Source organism: Notamacropus eugenii, chromosome 6 (genome assembly GCF_028372415.1).
Source record: "Notamacropus eugenii isolate mMacEug1 chromosome 6, mMacEug1.pri_v2, whole genome shotgun sequence".
Lineage (NCBI taxonomy): Eukaryota > Metazoa > Chordata > Mammalia > Diprotodontia > Macropodidae > Notamacropus > Notamacropus eugenii.
In genome coordinates, this window is record NC_092877.1 from 292,289,393 (window position 1) to 292,310,742 (window position 21,350).

Sequence of the window (21,350 nt, forward strand, 5' to 3'; positions counted from 1 at the left end):
GTATAAAGACATTTCCTTTTCAAATCACTGTGCAGGGCTCCAAAGCCACCATACTGCAGAAGCTGGAACAGTCCTGTTCTTGGGAAACATGACTGGTAGTGACAAAATTGGATTCGGTGCCACCTGGCATTCATTCCTTCTCAGCTGTGAAGCCTTATCACCCTTTCTTAGCAATGATTGACAGTGACTTCTTACAACTTCAGTCAAATGTGGCTTTGGTCCGAATGACTAGAATGAAGATTTGTATGGGTGAGATATTAGAACTAATAGTTCCTAAGACTGTCCAGGAGGCAAAGTGAACTAGACAACATAGCTTTCTCTGTACTTTTATTCTCCTCATCTAGAGGACTAATATTAAGTGTAGATCCTGAAGTAGTTCATGTCTGAAAACTTAGTGTCTTAAAACAGTTCATTATGGTGAGCACCTTGGGTCGAGGTGCATGCTGCCTCATGAGTAGTGTAATGGTAGTGATTATCAACTCCATGCACTGTCAGTTTTACTGGTGTAATTAGTCCAAAATGACCAACCCCTCATGCCATTCCTATTGGGACCATATAGCAAACATTTATTTAGTTCCTGTTATGTGCAAGGTAGAAAGTGAATGGCCTTGTGAATAAAGGGGCAAGCCCAGAATCAGGAAAATTTCAGTTAAAATCCTGCTCTTGACCCATACCATGTGATCCTGGGCAAATCACTTAATCTCTCAGGGAAATTCTTTAAAAATATGAAGTTACATATGAGTTGCTAACCTGCAATAGTGAAAAGAATTTCCATACTGAGAGTTCCCTAAACAAATGAAATCACTAGTCTGAACCAACCCCCTCCCCCCCAAAAAACCCAACAAAAAACCCCAAAAACAAATGAGCAAGGCATTATATATGCCAGGATGAAATGAGAAACAGTCTCTGCTCTCAGCCTAATAGGAGGCATAGTATGTACATAATACATATATATCTATATGCACACACACATATATTTGATGTCTGCACATGAATATATGAGTGGCAGTCATCCTTTTGGGGAATAATATTAAGATATATTTATAAAAATTAGTTATAGAGCTAATGTTGTATCAGCTTCACAAGGAATGTGTTTGAACTCAAAGACAATGGCAGTTGTCATCTTAAGGGATTTGGAAATCCCATTATTTTCTTCATGAATAAGAATGAAAATTTTTTCTTTTGCATAACTGTTTGAGTCCTACAAAGAATGTGTTTTGCCTGTTCTGAGTTAAAAACATCTTCAAATTGCAAAATTCAATTTACTTTAATTTTAGTGTAATGTAATTTAGTTTAATTTAATGTTTATTAAACATTGAAAAGAACTGTGTTAGGTTACAAAGGTGAAAAACCACATAGGCTCTGCCTTAAGGGCATAGGACAAGTACCCAAATGACTGCAACAGAAATTAGAATGTCATCAGAATATCAAAAAGTTCCAAGTGGAAAAGCAAGTAAGGCTTCCTAACAGAAAGAAATAGATGGAAGACTTGCCAGGCAAATCAAACAGCCACCATTATCTTAACCACCCATTTCCCCTTGGACTTTGATAGAGATATCTAGGACTCTGAACCCAAGATCCTTGGGAATAGTAGTACTCCTGAAACCACCACACCTGCTTCTAGCCCAGGACTAAGAGCCAACATTGAAGGAAGAACTCATTGTGTAGAAAGGACATCTTTTTCTCAATACCAGCAGGTGCTGACCAAGTGCCACCAACAAACAGATAAACACAAGAGCTGTGGCAGTCAGAGCATCCTCCACACTCACTGGTCCTGTTTCTAGTCTACTCCTCACAAGCAGCATTTGTGGAATCAGTTACTGTGGAGAGGGGGCCAGCCATCCCTACCACCTACCAACCAACTATTACTCATGGGGCATACAAGCCAGGCCAGCTGAAGCAAGGCACTCTGTTCCAGACAATCCAAACCACTACCACCTTTTCCCTGTGAACCATTTGGGCGATAGTCTAGGACTCTGAACCCAAGAGCCTTGGGAATAGTAATGATTAAAAGGTGATTCTACTTTTTGTAGAATCCACTTTACTCCTTTTGCCCGCTTTAATCTGTCTCTTGATGAGTTGGATATCACCTTATCTGTTTCACCTGGTCTCCACAATTTTGCTCCAGACATTCCTGAGTGTCATGGTTATTTTTCTTACACTTGCTCTCTTAAGCTTGTCAATAGGTATCTGGGCCAAGCAGTTCTCATAAGGCAAGTCCTTAATCATGATTTTGTGTTTGCAGGATGACCTTTATGCTGCTTATTTAGGAATTATGTTTATTTCACAAAGTTGGTCTAGCCAATCTGAGGAAGAGTCATTTCCTATCCATGGAGAGAAAGTAAACAACTGGAGAATAATGCAAATGAATAGAAATGTCCAAAAGCAGCATATTTGTACCCTGTGAGGTTACTAACGGTACACCAACTGGTGCTGATGTCATTGGGAAGCAGGAATTAGAGCAAGGGTGGAAAGGATATTATGTTTCATATCGTGAGTTAGAACGTTGCTAGCTAGGTAAACAAAACTTGTGCAAAGTTCCTTGCAAAGTATTTTCTCTGAGGTTGATAAAGGAATGTTTCTAATCCTCTGGTAAATAGCAGTTGGAATCTCCGCATGAAGAACTGGTATCCAGTGCTTTACATGGCGTGGAAGTGGAATTGCAGAAGTTAGCAGAGATTCCGTGGCTTTATTGTGTCCTACATTCAAATGATGATGAGGTTTGTGAAGTTTCATTTATTTCTGTATAAGCTTTGTTCTTTTCACATTAAAAATAAGAAAGCGGGCATATGAAACAGACAAAACATTTCAGAGTAATCTTGATTTTTTGTCGTTCTGTATAAGGGCAAACTTAGGAATTCTGACTTCCAGCTGCCTTGCCTCTCTGCGCAAGAATTAAAAAGTCCTTCTATAAACAGAGATAGCTGAGGGATGTAAACATGTTTTGAAACAACCACTGGATAATGAAAATTTCTTTAACTTATCCTCATTTCATAATATTGACACTTCGAGGAAATATCCAAGGATTGTCTTTATAGTATCTGTGAATTTCTCTTCCTAAAATAGCAAAGAAGTGGCTCATTTTAAAATATGTTTCAAACAGGATCCTCCTTTGGATTATACAAAAAGAAACAAAAGCACTGTATTTCGCATTGTGCCCAAATTTAAGAAGGAGAAAGTCCAGAAGATGAAAGCCAGTCCACTGCCTGGTAGGTGCTCCATGTGACAAGCAAAAACATGTTCTCATTGTAACACAACTGATGAAAATAATGTTGCCCTTAAAATACATAGAAAGGATTCAGGGGGCAACCACATTTATCAGTTGTATAAGGAAATAAGGTAACTACTTTTTTGCCTTCTACTTTGCTTGGTTGATGGTAGTGTATTTGTGTTTGGATGGTTTTTTTATCCTCCTAAACAGCAATCCAAGATATTGGTATGTGACTTGTCATTCCACTTGAAAGGGAAGAATCCAGATACTCTAGAGTCCTTTAATGGAATATGGCAGCTTTCATCTGCTCCTTTAACCTACTAAATATGTTTCCCTAATAGCCATACATTCTCTTTTTCCTGTCAAGTATAGAATCTTCTCCTGCTGTTTCCCCATCCCAACACACACACACACACACACACACACACACACACTCTTTGATGGCAACTACAACAACACCTGTGTTTATAAAGATTAAACAGTCTCTTTGCTGTTCTCTTTTCAGTTTTCCTTTCACTCAACCCTAGAGATCAAACCGAATGACATTATATGTCTGAAGTACAAACAGGAGCTGACCTTTCTGATGGTAGCTGCCTTTTTACAACCAAGTTCATGACCTCTTTGAATTAGCTGTCTTACTCAAAAAGATTCATAAAATCTTAAATGATGAGGTTTGTAAAACAGTTGTCTAAGAACTAATTGAAAAAACCACACAATATGGCATGTGAGTAGGTTAATCTGAAGCTAATCAATGTTTAATAAAATATACAAGAGAATGATCATTCTGTACTAAACAATCTAACACGACTAGCCTCAGAGTGTAGTGCTGACAAAGCCTAATAGGCCTACAAATGGCCTATTAAGTTGATTTAACAGAATATTGGCTGTTTTAATTAAGAGTACTGGAGAAATCAGTAAGAGGAAGACTTGAATTCAACAGGACTATAATCACAACAAAGTTTCTGTAAAATTGAAAGCCCCATATCACAGTTTATATTCTCATTAGAACTTGTAGCTCATTTCTACTGATGATGGAGCTTATAAATGGTCATTAAGAAGTAATCAGAACTCATTTGGCCCTCATGTCACTGATCCTAATAGCAAAAAAGTAAAGTTTTGATACCTCTCCTGCAGTTTGGGTAGTGTTAACAACTAAAGAGGAAAGCGCGGCTTCAAGGCAATGAATCCTGTCTTTGGAGAGATATTTTCTCATATTTACTGCTAATCTGTAACCTGCATGGAACAAAACAAAAGCTAGGAAACCGTCCAGTTTTGTGGAAATGATACCTTGAATCTTTTCTTTGGCTAGCACTTGCTGTTCTATTCTGTTCTCCTCTCTCTTTTGCCATCCTTTGCTTGTAATGCATTGAGCATGTAGAAATTAAGGGGGTTCTGCTCTTAACTTTGGTAGTTCAAAAGTGGGGCACAGATGAAGTCGCTGCTTGGCTGGATCAGCTCAATTTGGGAGAGTACACAGAAATCTTCATCCGCCATGACATCCGAGGGGCTGAGCTTTTGCACCTGGAAAGGCGAGATCTTAAGGTATTTCCTTTGTGCTACTTTTCTGCTCTTAAGATTTTTCTTCTACCTTAACTCCTTTCTTCCATTCACCTTTTGTTATGTGCTTGTAGCTTGGCTTACCTTGTGCAAATACGCAATAGATTAATCTGCACCGTCCTGTGGCCTGAGCTCTTTCTGTGTTGCACTGTATTCGAAGCTGAGGATATTAGCAATATGTCCTTGTCAAATGCTTCACACAGAATGATAACGTAGCCGAGCCTCAGTGCATAATCTTTTCCCTCGGCAACAGCAGCAGCTATGACTACAGTCCTACCTGCTTGGGCTTATTGCATGGGATCCGTTTGGAAGGTGATAGCTGCTGGTGAAAGATCTTAAAAACTCCTCATGTAAGGTCAAGAGCTGAAAATTTACTCATAGTCATTAAGCATTACAGGAAGTATACATAAGGACCTAACGGGTGAGAGTTAGAACAATAGTCATGTACATTATTTATCTGACACCAAAGCAATTATTTTATTATAAATCATATTCATAAGGATATTAATAAATTCAAATTTCCTGTCATTTAACGACTTACAAAGTCATTTTTCTTTAATAAATGAAATAAAAATTATGATCATTTTAAAAAACAGCATGGAAGTAGGTTTTCAAAAGTAATAGGGATAGATTAGTTATACTTCAGTTTGCAGAAAACCACTATTTGATCTAGAATTAACATTAGAAACATCCAAATTATTCTAGATTTATGTGAGAAGAAAGTGTCTAAAAACTTAGGTTGTTCTTTTCTTATTCTTATATTCACCTGACACTGAGTTTGCAATGTACTTTATGTACTTCATCTCATTTGATTATTGTAGCTGTTGTCAGCTGATAGGAAAAGTACTCTTCACTTTGCACATGAGTAAAATGAGGCTCAGAATGCTTATCTTTGCTAATAATTCTTCAAAGCTCACGTTTGTGTAGCCATTTAAATGATTTGCCCACAGCTAGGGAGTATTTCTCATTACAAGTGATCCAGTAATAATTAGCTATTATTTTTGCTAGCTTAAGTGATAGACAAGTAAGAGAGAAGTCTCCTTGCATGTTGTAACAGTGTACATTGCTTATGTTGGCATTAAGAATTACAAGTGGTCAGTGCCTTTAGATACAATGTGTCTTAAAACCAATTGCATGGTAAAACACAGCTCTGCCTTCACTGTGTCTTGATAATGGAGTGATACCTTTGCTTATATGGACTCTAAGGGAACTAGCCAAATGTGCTAGTAAAAGTGTTCAAAAGGGAAACATAGATTTTAAAAATCGAGTGAGAGAAACAATGTATATACATAGATACACACATGACACATACAGAGTAGATGAAAGGTAACTTTTTATAGGAACTAACATCTCTAACATAGGAGGAAACCAGGAAAAGTGTCCAGCAGAAGGTGGTGTTTGACCTGAGGCTTGAAGAGATCCAGGGATTCTAAGAAGGCAAGGTGAGAAGGGAGATCAGGCTGAACGAGGGGGACAGCTAGTGGAAAGACATGGAGATGGAAGATGCCGCATTGTGGGTAAAGTCTATGACAAGAATGTCAGTGTGGCTAAATTGTGGAGTACACAGAGTGGCGCAATGTGCAAGATGTCAGAAAAGTAAGGGAAAAGGTTGTTAAGGGCTTTAAATGCCTAGCAAAAGAGTTCGTATTTGATCCTGGATATAATCGGGAGTTTATTGAGTTGGAGGACTAAAATGGTCTCACTTACACGTTAAGAAAATCGCTTTGGCAGCTGGGTCACACAGCTAGTAAGTATCTGAGACCAGATTTAAACTCAGGTCTTTCTGATTCAAGGGCCAGCACCCTATCCTGTCCACTGTACCACCTATCTGTCGTTGATGTGTTGTTTGAGATGCTTATGGAAAATCCAGTTTTAAATGTCTAGTAGGCAGATGTGGACCTATATGTGTGTGTATGTGCACATACATATATATGTATGTATGTATGTATGTGAATGCATATGTGTATAGTAGATAGATGGACAGGTAGATCTGGGAGTCATCTAGGTAATGATAATTGAACTAATAACATTACCAAATGAGAGCATGGAAAGAAGAGAAAGGGCCTTTTGATATACCAGTAGTTAATGGGTATGATACAAAAATCCAGCAAAGGATAGCAAAGAGAGGTCAGAGTAATAGGAGAAGAACCAAAAAAGAGACATGGCACAAAAATGCAGAGGGGTCCAAATTACTTTGGGAATGAGTGCACTAGAGGTTTTGTTGGTTCTTGCTAATAGCTATTGGCTAGAAAGGAAAAAAATACCACTATATTTCCTTCTCAAAATTAAGGGAGAAAGAGGAGAAAGTAAGTGAAGAAAAAGGAAGACGGGGACTGAAACTTAGGAGAACTGAATTCTAACCTCAGCTCTGCTCCTGCATGACCATGAGTCCATTAACTCTCTCAGTCACAGTTCCATAAATTGAAGGAGATGGACCAGATGCCAACCAAATCCTTTCCAACTTTCAAAAACTAGTGATTCTAATTGTACTTTTTATAAAGGCTCTTTAAATACAGGAAAATTTTCTAAAAGCATTGTCATTGTGGCGTCTATGTACATGTTATCATTTTCTAAGAGGATGATAATGATATCTAATATTTATACAAGACTTTACATACATGATATTATTTGATCCTCACAGTAACCCTGTGACAATAACATAATGTCATATCCTTGCGTAAGTCTCGCAGAGAGCAGGCTAAATCGATTTTGGCCATAATGGTTTCCATAAGCTCAGTTCACAAGAACAGGAAATGCTTCAAATAATCCTGTCTTAAATGATACAGTGCTGAGAAATGTTTTGGAAGCTATCTATTTTGAGATTCATTTGGCACTGTCTGGTGGAGATTAGGTATCATTTATACTCCTTAAGTGCTTAGGTTCCTATTAGATTTGAGAACTCAATGGTAGGAAAATATGTGGTCTAAATGTAACCTAAGGATCCCAAGGACAGTCAGTCCCTCAGTCCAAGAGAAACTTTGAAAGATTTTTGTTTTATTTCTAACAGACAATCAGTTTAAGATTTCTTGGAAATAAAGTTCTAAGCAGTAGTTAATACATCTGATAAAATCATACTAACATTTTATTTCCTTCTTAAAGATGATAAACCGACCTTAAGTAAGAGGAAAATTTTAAGGTTCACAATGCTGTCTTACATAATGTAATTAATCAAAGTAATTAAAGTATTAGAAAAATTATTCTCTTGGTGTAGTGGTGATAAAGCAGGTAAGCAGTGACTATCAAATTGTACTTTCTGAGTAGATATCAATAGAATAATGATTATTGAATGAAGGATAGCTAAGTGTTGAGTGGAATTTCATTGACTTTTTCTGGGCTTGTTATCAACATTTGTGCTCTGGGATTTTTCTCATTGGAGGGTATAAAAATCTGGCAAGCAGTATAAACAAAATCCACCTATCTGTCCCTCATATACTCGCCACAGTATTGATAGTTACTGCTATCAACAAGAGTGAGTCCACAGGTGAGACTGTTTGAGCATAGAGGGAAGCAATGGTGCTGGACCCACAGTTCTTGTCTTGCCTTAAGAACATACCTCTAGTGAAGTGAATAAGGAAGTCATGGTGCAGCACAAAGGAAAATGTGGGAAGTTTGATAAGCAGTGTATATAGTTCAATGGGTCCACTGAGGAAAAGTCAAATTATAATGGACTGCCATTATAGCAAGGACATTTAGTAACCAGTCTGCAACTTTTGAGAAAACTCAATTACCACACACACAGTATAAAAGGTGAAAAAGCAAATGTGTGATTTTATCAATATGGGGAGCTTTTGATATGGTAGTGTCCCCCACCGAGCTGCCTTTGACTTAGTAGATAAGTCTGAGAAAGTTAGTTTAGGCACTGAGCAGTGAGATGGCTTTTCTGAAAAGCTGTGGGATTTGAACCCAGTGTTTTCTAAGTCTAGTCCTCTCTCCGTTAGTTCATGCTGCATGCTATCTCTAAAAAAAAAAATAACACACACACACAGACATATGAAGAGTTGCAAAGGAAACATTTTTTTAAAAATCGATGGGTCAGTTACATAGTAAAATTTTTTATAGGAACTGATCTTTAATTGATCTTAAGCTTGAAAATAGCTATAGGTATTTGAAAATGGTAACATTTATTGGAAATATTCAGGACCATGAGAATATCTCTATTGTGATATCAAAAAGATTCATGAATTGTTATGGTTTTGTTGATGCTTTAAAAAATATGACTGCAAGGTAAATGCTGTCACATTTTAAAGAATTTTAAAGGATGGATAAGGCTATTATGATTTTTAGAGAAATGGGTAAAAATTTGGAGTATTCTTGTGTTCATTCTATTTGGACAAATGACTTTGCATTTCCTTTTAACCTTACTTACTTTGCTTTGCATGCTGCCTTAAGCCACTGGTTTTTAAGTCATTTCATTGACTTTCTAATTTGCTAAGTGGTTGTTTCATTTTAAACATTAACAATACTTTTGGAATTATTTCTTTCAAAGAAGTGCTATAACTTACAAGATTGCAAGTGGTTACTCTAAGAGCTAAGAATTAAGATAAAACACTTTATATAGTGTATATGTGTGTGTGTGTGTGTGTGTGTGTGTGTGTGTCTGGAGGGAGGGAGGGAGGGAGAGAGAGAGAGAGAGACAGAGAGAGAGAGAGAGAGAGAGAGAGAGAGAGAGAGAGAGAGAGAGAGAGAGAGAGAGAGAGAGAGAGAGAGAGAACATCATCATAGGCTGTATATAGTTCAACAGGAGTCCACTGAGGGAAGTTCAATTTACAGTGGACTCCAACTATAGTAGGGAAATTTAGATAACTTTTATTGAGAAAATGTAGCTCATTATATCACAAAATAATATGAGGATTAACCCAGTATAAAAAGGTATCTACTTTCTCAAGAAGAAAAATCAATCAGTGTTGATTGATTGACTAAATCCAGTAAAATAGATTTTCACATTCTCAAAGAGAAAACGTGGTTTCATCAACATGGGGAAATCCAGGTGTGTTAGTATTTCAGATATGGGAAAGTATGCCTGTCTTGGATCAACAGCAATCACAAATTTATGAAAGTTCAATATTGATATCTGATGTTAAAAACATTATTGAGAAATGAGGAGTTTGAGGAAATAATCAAAAGCCCAGCATTAAAATCACTTCCTTATGATGGGCAGGGATACTTATTTACATTCTATAGTCATTCATACTCACTGATGTAACAATCAAACCTCTTTTTGCACATAATTAAAAGTTACCACCAATGATTATTTCTCCATGAATATTTAGGAACAAATATTCCTAACCTAGAGTTGTAGAAATTGGTATCTACTTTCACATTGTTTTGTCTCACTATGGAACTTGAGCTTCTGCAAAAATGTATGAGGCTATAGATGCATCAGAGTCAACAATGTACATATTCCCTCAGAGATCCCTGGTTTAGAAGGGAAAAATTAAGCCATATCTGGAATCTTGAAGAGCTGCCAGCAGTGTTGTCAAAGAATTAATGGGAAGCTTCTGTAGGTATTTTCTGCGGAGGACCGTGATCACAGGTTGGTGGTTTCACAGCGAGTTAGGTAAAATATTCATTTTGTAAATGCCTTTTCTTGCTTCTTGCTAATTCCATATTCAGAACCATTGAACACAGAACTCAGTGGATTCTATGTTGGTCTGATTTTGTTGTTCACCATGTTGAATGTTTCACTGTGAATTTTCTTCTATCAATAAACTTTCTTCTCTCTCTCTCTGCCTCTCTCTCTCTGTCTCTCTCTGTCTCTCTCTGTCTCTCTCTCTCTCTCTCTCTCTCTCTCTCTCTCTCTCTCTCTCTCTCTCGTAGGATCTGGGGATAACGAAAGTGGGCCATATGAAGCGAATTCTTCAGGGAATTAAAGAGCTAGGAAAGAGCACTCTACTGTCTGAGGTGTAATCCTACTGGTGCTACTTCTTGAAAGAGGGAGAATTACTAGTAAATGCAAAATTATTGGAAGCAATTTACTGTCCTTGTAGTTTACTGTGTGGATGAAAAAGCACTAGTGCACCCCATGTAGGTGGGTTTATTTATATTGTGAATGAAAAGCTTGGTTGGAAGTGTTAAAAAAAAGATTTTGTGCCAAAAAATAGAAGTACATTCTGTGAAGCTATTTTCCTATTGTGTGGACCTGGCATGTTCAATGTGCACATACTGAGGAAAATCCAGGAGCACAGTAAACTACAGTGTCCGAAAGATGGAATTGTGAAGTGGAGAATTTCCTTAATCCTGGCGTAATGTGGCTTTCCTGCAGTGCAACAACGTATCATTATGTGAAGACAGGTTTCACTTTGACTGATCTGAGGCAGAGCTTCTTCCTTGGCATCTCTATTCAGAGCAGAGAGCGGAAAGTCTTGTGGTTTTGCACATGAGAATGATGCTGCCTCAGGAGCCCAGCAGTCAGTGCTCAAGGGAATACAGTGTGGGTACCAATTACTGTGCACCATGTTCCTGGCTGAACTGCTTTTCTTTTTGTTGCATGACACATCTAATACTTTTAACACTTGAACAACCTCAATATTAGTTTTAAAAGGATTTAATTTATTATTCCCCAATTATATTTTTGTTTTTTTCTATTGTTTAGTGTTTTATTTTATCTAAACATCCTGTGGTTAAGAACTTGTAGATGTGAATACATTGTGTTTGTGCCATATTCAACACCAATGTCCATTTTATGTAAGCTAGTTTTCTTTCAGTAAATCATGCGCAGTAGGTATATCAGTTAAGAAATTTCTCTCATCTTATTAAGATCCATTGTATCCTAAAACTAGTACCTGACTCCCCAAAGGAAAAGCTTCATCTGAAGTTTCTCCTAGTTCATTTAAAATGAGTTCTTTCATGTTCCATCTTGGATGTATACGAGATCCTTGGGGGATTTATCAATTTCTTGTAAAATATTTTTTCAGACATTTAAACATATTCAGCTTTGGTATTTATAACCATCTTGTATGTGACAAAAGCAGGTAGGGTATTAACCCAGTGCTGACTATTTCCATGTTGTACTTTGGGGCTACCTAATAAATGAGAAAAGCAAATGTAACCCAGATGTAATCTTGAGATACCATTTCCTTGATATTTGCTAAACATTTGTTTGCCAAATACACAGACAAAGGAATTCATAGAAAAACAACTAAAAGAAAGTCTTTTCAAAAGTAAAGACTGGTTAAGTATTTGATATCCTCCCCTATGACTTGTGCATGTTATAGCTGATGAAATCGTGAAAGTTAATCAAGCAGTTTCCTTTGTCATTCTCTAGGTATCTATATTTTTAAGAAAAAAAGAGTCGAGTCCACCGGGTTCCTGGCTAGCAGACTGTTCTATTCTGTCACACATCTATATCATAATGCTTTCAGTCTAATTTATAAATATCTTAATTTCCACCAAAATATTTGTTCACCACGTTAAAAAGAGGGAATTGTGAGAAGTAATGGAAAGGAGGAATTGTAAGCCCAAAGGCTAAAATTGGTTTTTAGGCATGAAGTGATCATTGTCTCGTGTGCATTATGTGATTCTACACTGACATGTGCATGTAGGACCCCTTGCTCCTACCCCTTTCCTACTCCCTACCCTCCTTTATGATCTAAGCACTTTCCTGTTAGCTTGCAAAAAAAAAGAGATGGAACCAAAACTTGACAACTCTTATATCAGAGGTGCCTCTCATGCTATACCAAAAAGAGAGAAAGAGAAAACTACCTTGGAAAATATGGAAGTCTGAGCTACATTTAGCAGAAACAAGCTGAATAAAACATTTTTACTTAGATTTTAAGAAAAGGAAGGTTTTTGAACTCATATATTCAAGAATGTATAAACATCTTAATGTCTTAAAATAAATTATTTTAAAATTTTCTTCCACATTGACCCATTTTATTTTAAGTGGTATATGTGATATCTCTATGTGATCTCTATATATACCCAGCAAAATCTCAACTAAACTAGAACTTCACAACTGGAACTGATTTTTGCTACAATTGTCTTTTGGAAGTATCATCCCCAAAAAGCAAGTCTGATATTAGGGATTTAAATTTTAAAATAAAATTAGAGCAGTATTCCTTGTTTGTGTGTGAAACTGCCTCAGCCCAATCCAATACACTGACAGTTATTCCTGGATTTTATCCCTTAGCCTCTCTGGGCACCCATGAGCTTGATGAGGGATCCAGCTTCCTGTAGTTAGTAAGGTACAGAAAAGAAGGCAAAGAAACCTTTATTGGTAGGGTTTGGAAGGAGGTTTGGGGAGTGAAGGGGAAGATGTTTGCTCTCTGATTCATACAATGGCTACGATGTGGAAAGCTCATTTCCCTGAAGTGAGCTGGTTGAGTTACCACCACTACCTTGGTGGGCACAAGCTTCCTCTGATTCCCTCATCTCCACCCCTTCAGGAGCTTGAGAATACAACAGAAGGAATTGTGAAGCCCTACCTTGGGCCATCTTTTATAAAGTGAGAGGCTGATTTCCGTTTGTCTGTTTGGACTAAAGCAGAGGGCAGAGTAGCCCAAATGTTGAATGTTAAAATGTTAAAATAATTTCTTTTCTTGTGCCTAGCTAAGCCACTAGAGCTAGCTTCAGACATATTCCTCTACTCTTTTATCACTTGCCAATTCCCACTTCCTTTTTCTCTTGGTGATTTGAGATTTCTTCTCTAGTTGAAACCCTGTCCTTGGTGACCACAAGTGAGTGATCAGAAGATTCGTCTTATGGGAATCAGAATAAGATCAGAGGTGCTGGGCTGCTGTGTCCCCCCAAGCCTACCATAAACTCTAGTTATGTATGCTTAGATGTCATAGTTTGTTGTTTATGTAGCCATTTCGCCCAAGTTTAAAGCAATTAAGAGAATAATTCCTCTAGCTAGATGGTATTCTTACATCGATACCACCTCTGCTCAGACTTCCATACTTTCTCCAGCAATATCTTTTGATTTGATTCAATGTATGTTTGTTCCAATGAAATATTCATAAAGGAATGAATTTTTTGGCAACAAAAGTCCCATAGTAACTTTCTGTTTTTAATTTAAATATGCTTATCCTTGCTTTGCCTCATGTTTGAGAACACAAAGCACTTCACAGAAAGGATTAATTGTGCACTGAATAAAAATTAAGTCTAAAGTGATCACAGCTGAAAACACATTTTGTATGTAAGCTCTTCAAAGAAAGAAATAATGAACTAGAGAAGGATATGTTGCGTTGTAGTGTGCTGTCTTAATTCTGTAAAGCAGTACTGCATAAATTAATGGTACCTTGAAAGAATACTCTGAAAGTTAGCTCACTACTTCCTACCCTCAGTCACATAATTTCTTATATGATCTATCCTATTGTCTGTTATTTTAATCAGGTGTCTTTTCAGAATTCACTTGGTTTAAGAAATCCTTCACTTATCAATGTTAACGTGCAGCTTGTTATTTACCAAAACCTTGCCAAAGATGCACTCACCATTTTGGTGCCTAAGTGGAACTACTCTAGGCTGTTTTAATTAGGTGTTGGTTCAGGAAAACAACTTTAATGCAAACTGTGACTTGGACAATTCTATTTGATATTAATTCTACACGTAATTTCAAAGCATACTAGGAACAATTTCTTATTGAGAAGTCAGTGTTTTAAACTTTCATATTATGTAGATGTGAATTCACTACAGGATGTAGCTATCTGCTTATGCACTGAGAAAATCTCTCAACCTAATAAATGCTCCTATCTCCTCTCCCTAAATAACTTGCCTATGCACCTTGAAAATGTGTGGAGGATAAAGCTGTAATGTTAGACAATGGTTATGCAAGTGAAAGGAAAAATAAATTGTGTAAACTAGATAAGGAAAAACCTGCACTTCAATTTTCTCAAATGCAAAGAGATTGTGTATTGATTGAAGGATGACCCAAGCTGCTCTCGTAGAATTTAGTCATTCCTTACTCTTCATTCTACTAGTGCTAAATAACAACTGGGGGGGGGGGGGGGGGAGAGCGGGGAGAGCCGGGAGCAGTTGTGGGTATGGTGGTGGTGTGTGTGAAAGAGTCTAGAATTTAATATAATTGTTTTGCTATGACTTCCTACTGTTTTTTTTTTCCTCTTTGTACAATATTTTTAATTGTTGTTTTCCCCTGGTTTTGGTAATCAACTCTTCTATTGGCCTCTTTATAGGATGGTACTAGCTGCCTTTGAATTATAGGAAATTTTCTTAAAGAAACATTCTGAATTTGAAAAAAAAAAGCCAAGATTATTGTTATTTTTTTGTAATAGGCAAAGTGAACATTACATTAATTTTCTCCTTATCACTATCATTTTTGTTCATGCTTTATTTTTTTCCCCAAAACTAATTTTTTTTTTTTGGTGGAAAGGGGTGTATAAAATGTAATAGTTCAAAGGATTTGAGGCAAAAGGCAGCTGTGTTCTAGTTTTTTGTTTGTCATATATTCCATCTTTAGGGAAAAGGAATTCCAATATAGTCATTTCTAATGCATCAAAGTTCAATTCAATATCAAGCATAAACACTATTTTATTCAATAGAAAACAAGAACTTTATTCCATCCATATGTTTAACATGCTCTGTTTACCTATATTTATATTTGATCTCCTTTCAAAGCCTCATTGGAGAAAAAACAAAAATAAAAACAAGCCATAATGTTAAAATTGTTCACCCTATTCAAACACATTTTTTAAAATACTGTTTTTCTAAGTTACAAATGTTGCGTGTGTGTGTGTGCATGTATGTGTGTGTGTGTGTATTATGTAAAACATGGTAAATTATCTATTTGGTAAGAATTGCATTTCAGAGTAAATTAACAAAATCTAGAGGAAGGTAGTGCTACTTCTACTATTCATTAAAATACATGAGTTTGATACTCTGTTAAATAAAATATGACATGCAAGCTGATAAGGACATAGAATATATTTTGTTTGTGATCCTTGATGTTTGATTGCACTATTAATGTTTACCACTGTTTATTCATATCTATATCTGTACCTCTAAGTATTAAGCTTATGAATAGCTAATTTTTTTTTACAGTTCTGGTAACTGGTAATTAGTGCTTTAGGAGGTTTTGATAAGTGTAACAGTTGCAGTTTTATGAAAGAGATGATGTATATTAAGATAATAAATTGGAGTAATATATTTATCCTATAACTAGGAAAATACATGATAATTCAAAATTGTCAAATGATAAATTGGTTATTTGTCCTGTCTCAGAAGTGAGGTAGAAGTCTCACTTTCACATTATATAGGATATTTATATAGCAGGCTCTTCCTTTTACTGATTTTTTTTCCTAATGAGAGTTTTGCTATGATTTTTGTATCAGAATGTAATCATGCTGCTCATTTAAACTGCAAAGATTTATTCTGATTTGCAGGAATTTTACGCAGATAAAATATTTGAGTAACAAACTATCCTTATATATTTGTTTAACTTTGGGGCAAAATTTTAAATTTTAATATTCTGTTTTTGAAGAGGAAAGAAAAGGAAATGTTGACATTAATAGCAGCGATGACAGATGGCATTAACAAGATAATAATTAGTAGAAGGCTTCACCAGTTGTATAAATCAGTGTGTCTATCTCTATAAAATATATTAAGGAACTTGATCTTTTATACAAAAATACATTTTCTAGTTCTTTTATACTGCTGTTGCTTACTTGTTAATAATGCTGTTAATAATTTGCTTACATACTTGAAGCACTCATTTCTGTCAAACAGGAGCCCATATTGTTCTTTTCTGAAACCCCTTGTTAAAGGAAAGATGACTCTCTTTCTTACAGATAAATGGATGGCTGAAATTAAATATTGCAGGCTAAAGTCATTTGGGATGTTATTCCCGGAATATTCCAAATTCCCAGAATATTCCCCAAATTCCCAGAATTATTCCATTTTTTAAAGTGTGGAAAAATCAGAAAATGGAAATGAATTTTGAAAATTTGAAAGTGTTCATGTTTCAACCACATTTTCCAATATGCTAGTTTTTTCTTTACCACCCAAGCAAATATCTCTTTAAACCCAAACTTCTGCCCAATATTAATTGTCCATTTTTGTGACTTGGGAGAAATCAATAATTGTACAACTAACATATACATATATATATATATGCAAATAAGCATAAAAAGTGCTGCACTTTGCAGGGAAGCATTAAGATCCATTCTGGGATTTCATATACACAGTTATTAAACAATGCATTTGCAATTTCAATGTCTGTGTGTTGATATAGTTTATTTGCATCCTTTAGAAATCTAGGGAACCATTTTGTTTTGCCATCAATTGCCAACAATCAGTTATACAACTGGGTGCGTACTTGTCTTTTTAATTATGCTGATACGTGTTTTAAATGTGTTTTATATGAAAAAACTGCAGGTTTTGAAAAATAAAATTTTAAGTAATTTCCAAAATTACATCATACAAACAAGAAAATCTATTCCAAGTTAGTATGAAACAATGTTGTGTGCCTAAATTTAGTTCATCATTCTTAGAAACCCTAAAGTCAATTTATAAATCAGTTTGCTTTTATAAGGCCACTAACAGATTTTACATATTTCTAAACTGTCATAGAATGTTAGGAATATTTTTAAACAAATTATTGTGAATGCTTTAAAAAATAAAAAAGGAGAGGAAGTCACATCATGTATTATCTGTTGCCATAGCTGATAGACAGTGACAACTCAGTTAACAGCTGGTATGATTAGGCAATATACCTTTGACACCACAGTCCAGAAGAGTATTGATTCCTTGAGGGTGCAACCTCACTACCAGTTTGGTTCTTGCTGTAGTTAGCTTTCTTGCCTGGCTTTTTTCTCTTTCTGTTAATTTTCTCCTTAAGAGAATATAGAAATCTGGCTTTAGACTTATAAACATTATTTATGTGGCCTGAATGAAAATCTATTTACAATTGAGGAAGAAATGTAGAAATCAGGACTTTTGTTTTTGGTTGAGCTAGGAGGAAAAGTCACATAAATCAAAATAACCTCATTAAAATAATCAAATTAGCTGCTAGCATGAAGCTGTAGTGGTAAAAGAGGCACTTTTTTATTGTATAACAAATTATTACCTACTATTGCACACTACCTGAGCATTGCTTTAAAAGTGTCTTTGCTCAAGGATTTGATCAAATATATTATGTTCTTTGATATAGGATAATATGTCTTATGGAGCCATAGTCAGTGTCAAAGAAAAGTACCCTGTATACCAGAAGATGTTAAAATGGAACAAAAACTAGAGAAATGGTCGGTCAGGTGTTTTCATGTTTGTCTTACTGACTAAATTAGACCGACAGCAAGACTGATCAGTAGACTATACAACAAGAATATAAAATGAATGAAAAATTAATGATTCAGTGGCCTATTGTGCCAGTGAGAAGAAACTGAAGTCCTTCCTTCTTTTTTTTTTTTTTTTTTAGTCCTTCCTTCTTAAAGAAAAAACAAGGTAAAGTTTTGAATAATTTCTCAACATACAGAATGGTGAGAATGAAAAATTTCAAAATTGTTCATTTCTAAGGCTCCTCCTTCCAACAAATGAGACAGAAATTCCATTGTTATTAGCCTATGAAAGATGACGGAATGATAATAAAATTATCTGGTCTCCAGAGGATGATGGTAATTGAATTTTATATAAAAAGAATTTCCTCTCTAGCCAAGAAATATAATAATCACTAATTGGAAACAAAGTATAATATGTACTAGTACCATTCATGGAGATTTGGGGATTTTTGAGACACTTTTTTTTAGTGCCATGCCAAACTTCCTGTGGTGCCTGTGCCATTGAGACAATCACTGGGGCAATGAGGGTAACTGGATGGATGACTATCTCAACTTACATAAAATCTGTTATCATTTAGATACTTACAGTAAAGAATGCAAACAGAAAATCCAGACAATACTTCTTTTGTATCTTTTCAAAGGTAACATTTAGGAAGAACCTCAAAGTTCATCTAATAGTATTAATATACAGGGTCTCCCAAAAGTCTTATTGTAGCTTTAAGCTATTGGAAGAGCCTATATTTGCAAGTGTGTGTATGTGCGTTTGTCATGGCTATGAGCTAAACTGAAGCTGACATCCATAGCAGGGAAGAAAATTGAACAAATTCATGAACTATAGAATATCAAAGCTAAACAAAACCTTAAAGAGTCTCTAGTTTAGGGCTTCTTGTCAGTCTGGTGAAGTTTTAAAAATGAACCTCTTCTCAAAATAATGTTTTTAAATGCATAAAATAAAATCCATAGGGTTACAAAGAAAAGCAAAAATTACCAAAAACAAAAATGTAATGTTTTTCCCCATCAAAGTTCACGGACCTCCTGAAAGCTGGGCATCAATTATTCTTGTGCTCTTTTGGACACTGATATTCGCCACATGTAATATAAACACACAGACACTGTACATATTTACTAAGTATTCAGAACGAACTACATTTTCAATGCTTCTGCATACTGAAGAACAAAAGGAAACAGTCAGATAGAACTTGTTTTTAAGTAAAATGACCTAAACATTCTGAATCTTTGTGATTTCCAAACACTCCTAGTATATTGTGACTTTTCATTTTTATTGATACCACAGTCTGGAGGCTTGGAAATTACAACATCACTTAAAGACTGAATCTGTTTCTGGTTAAACAGTTTTCCTTTTGAGACTTATTTTCTGTCATATGAGTTTAATACTAAGAAAAAATATGATATAAATTAATTTTATTCAATTTATAAACTTGAGCACCAGGTCTTATGTAATATGGCAAATGCAAGAACAGTTATGACTTTAAAAAGTAGCTCTTGCAGAGAAATGAAGTATATTATATTTAAATTGACATTGGATTCATAGTGGAAAGCACCCACCCCCACCCCTGGCAGTAACTAAAGTGTACATTAGAAGAGATTCGCTCCTTCTTTATGCTCAGATATTTTCATGGCTCAGGGATGGCATCAAGAATATTTTTTAACCACCTTTGGTTAGAAAGACATAGTTTAATTGATTATTCCTCATAACTACAGGCTGATTTGTACTGACTGAGCCATAAATAACATGGAGTGTTAATCTACACCTATAGAAAAAAATGTAAAGTCATTTCCTGGGTTATTTCAGACTTTTTGATGACATATACAAATTTATGGATATATAAATTGCATATATCTATGTTTGCATTTCTAATCTACTTACTATGGAATGGAAAGAAATAGCATGTCACATTCAGCTAAGGATACATAATAATCCTAATATAAGCTTATAGTAAATATGTTATTTTCAGATTCATTCATTGACATATCTGAAATAAAGAATCAAGTCTGAGCGCTGTCAGTTTGTTGGGTTTTAGATAGTGGTTTGCATTTTTGATGTTTTTTCCTAAGAAAAAGCCAAGTATAGCTATGTGACTACTAAATGCCAAAGGAAAAAATTCCTGTTGCAATTAAAAACATTATTTAAACAGACCTAATTTGGAATCACAGTTTGCATCTTAAATGTCACCCATTTCTAAGCTTCACCTAACTTCAGCCAACCTTTTTATCATGCAAACTATCTACCAAAGGAAAGGTGAGACACACCGATTAGGCATGACATCTTTACACAGAACGTATTTGTTTTCTCTTTCAGCAAACATGATCACACACTGAGAGGATTTCCTGTTCATAATCATCTTGACTGTATGAAATTCAAATGCAGTTCCTTCTGAATCTTATGCTGCAAAAACTTATCTTTTGGTGGTATTTCTCTCCTTTTCAGTTCTTGTCATTTGATTGTTCTTAAGGATTCACTTAATCTATTGTCAAACACCTATCAGTTTATACCCAGAATAGGCGAAATGGCTTCTCCCTGTTACATAGCGGGCTCTGTTTGCTACAGAAAAGAGTGAAACTGTATGTTTGGCAAATATGCCAATGAAATACATCTATTAGAAGAGGAGTCTTTACTTTGGCTTTATTTGTTTTTTAATAATTGTAAGGAAATGTTGGGTTTTGTTTGTTTACATACTGTTTACAATGGCACAGTTTTATTTTTAATATATATATGTATACAGCAATTGAGGTATATTTATTGCATACTATTTTAAAGATATTTTATGTGTTTTCACCTTTGGAATATATTGTTACATTTCCTTGTACAGAGATTTTGGTGGCTTTGTTAACGTAGTTAGTAATTTTTATGACTACTAAGTGACCAGTTTTCGGTGCCTTTTATTGTTGGATGCATGATTACATATTTATTGTATGGAAGTCACTGAGATGTGTATTTTTGTACCCTGCTGGAAGCAACGGTTGATTTTGTTGTACATAATAACGGGAGACTTCTCTCCCAAAGGATCCTCACTTGAGATCTTCCTTCTCAAATAAACAGAATGCATTCAGCAGATGTGTCAAGCCTAAATTTTTTCATGGTTATAGGGAAATGGGAAGCTCTCAACTACAAGTAATAGACTTGGAATTTTTCTGCCATTTTTTTAAAGAATGATGACCACTCCAAAAATGCACAAATATTGAAAACCATGTAGTCTATAAGACATTTAGATCTAAGTTTTGAGACCTTGATCTCAAGTCAAATTTTAGCTGAATATGGGGTTAAAAATCTAAAAATTCCAATTCATCTTTATTAACTTATTGTGTGTAATCTTAGATCAACACATGTATTTTTA

At 35.4% G+C, this 21,350-nt stretch overlaps 1 protein-coding gene across 15 annotated transcripts in view; it reads left to right on the forward strand.

Annotated features, from left to right (window-relative positions):
• The window catches only part of DGKH (diacylglycerol kinase eta), a 245,556-nt gene extending 224,491 nt beyond the window's left edge, over nucleotides 1-21,065 (forward strand). For 9 of the 15 annotated variants that reach the window (XM_072617128.1, XM_072617129.1, XM_072617130.1 and 6 more), the window contains 4 exons: nucleotides 2,601-2,720; nucleotides 3,104-3,209; nucleotides 4,623-4,753; nucleotides 10,586-21,065. In XM_072617128.1, the coding sequence (XP_072473229.1) occupies nucleotides 2,601-2,720; nucleotides 3,104-3,209; nucleotides 4,623-4,753; nucleotides 10,586-10,675 (447 nt within the window). In that variant the 3' untranslated portion in view covers nucleotides 10,676-21,065. The other 6 variants (XM_072617136.1, XM_072617144.1, XM_072617135.1 and 3 more) reach the window with 5 other exon arrangements.
• Nucleotides 21,066-21,350: the final 285 nt, after the last annotated feature.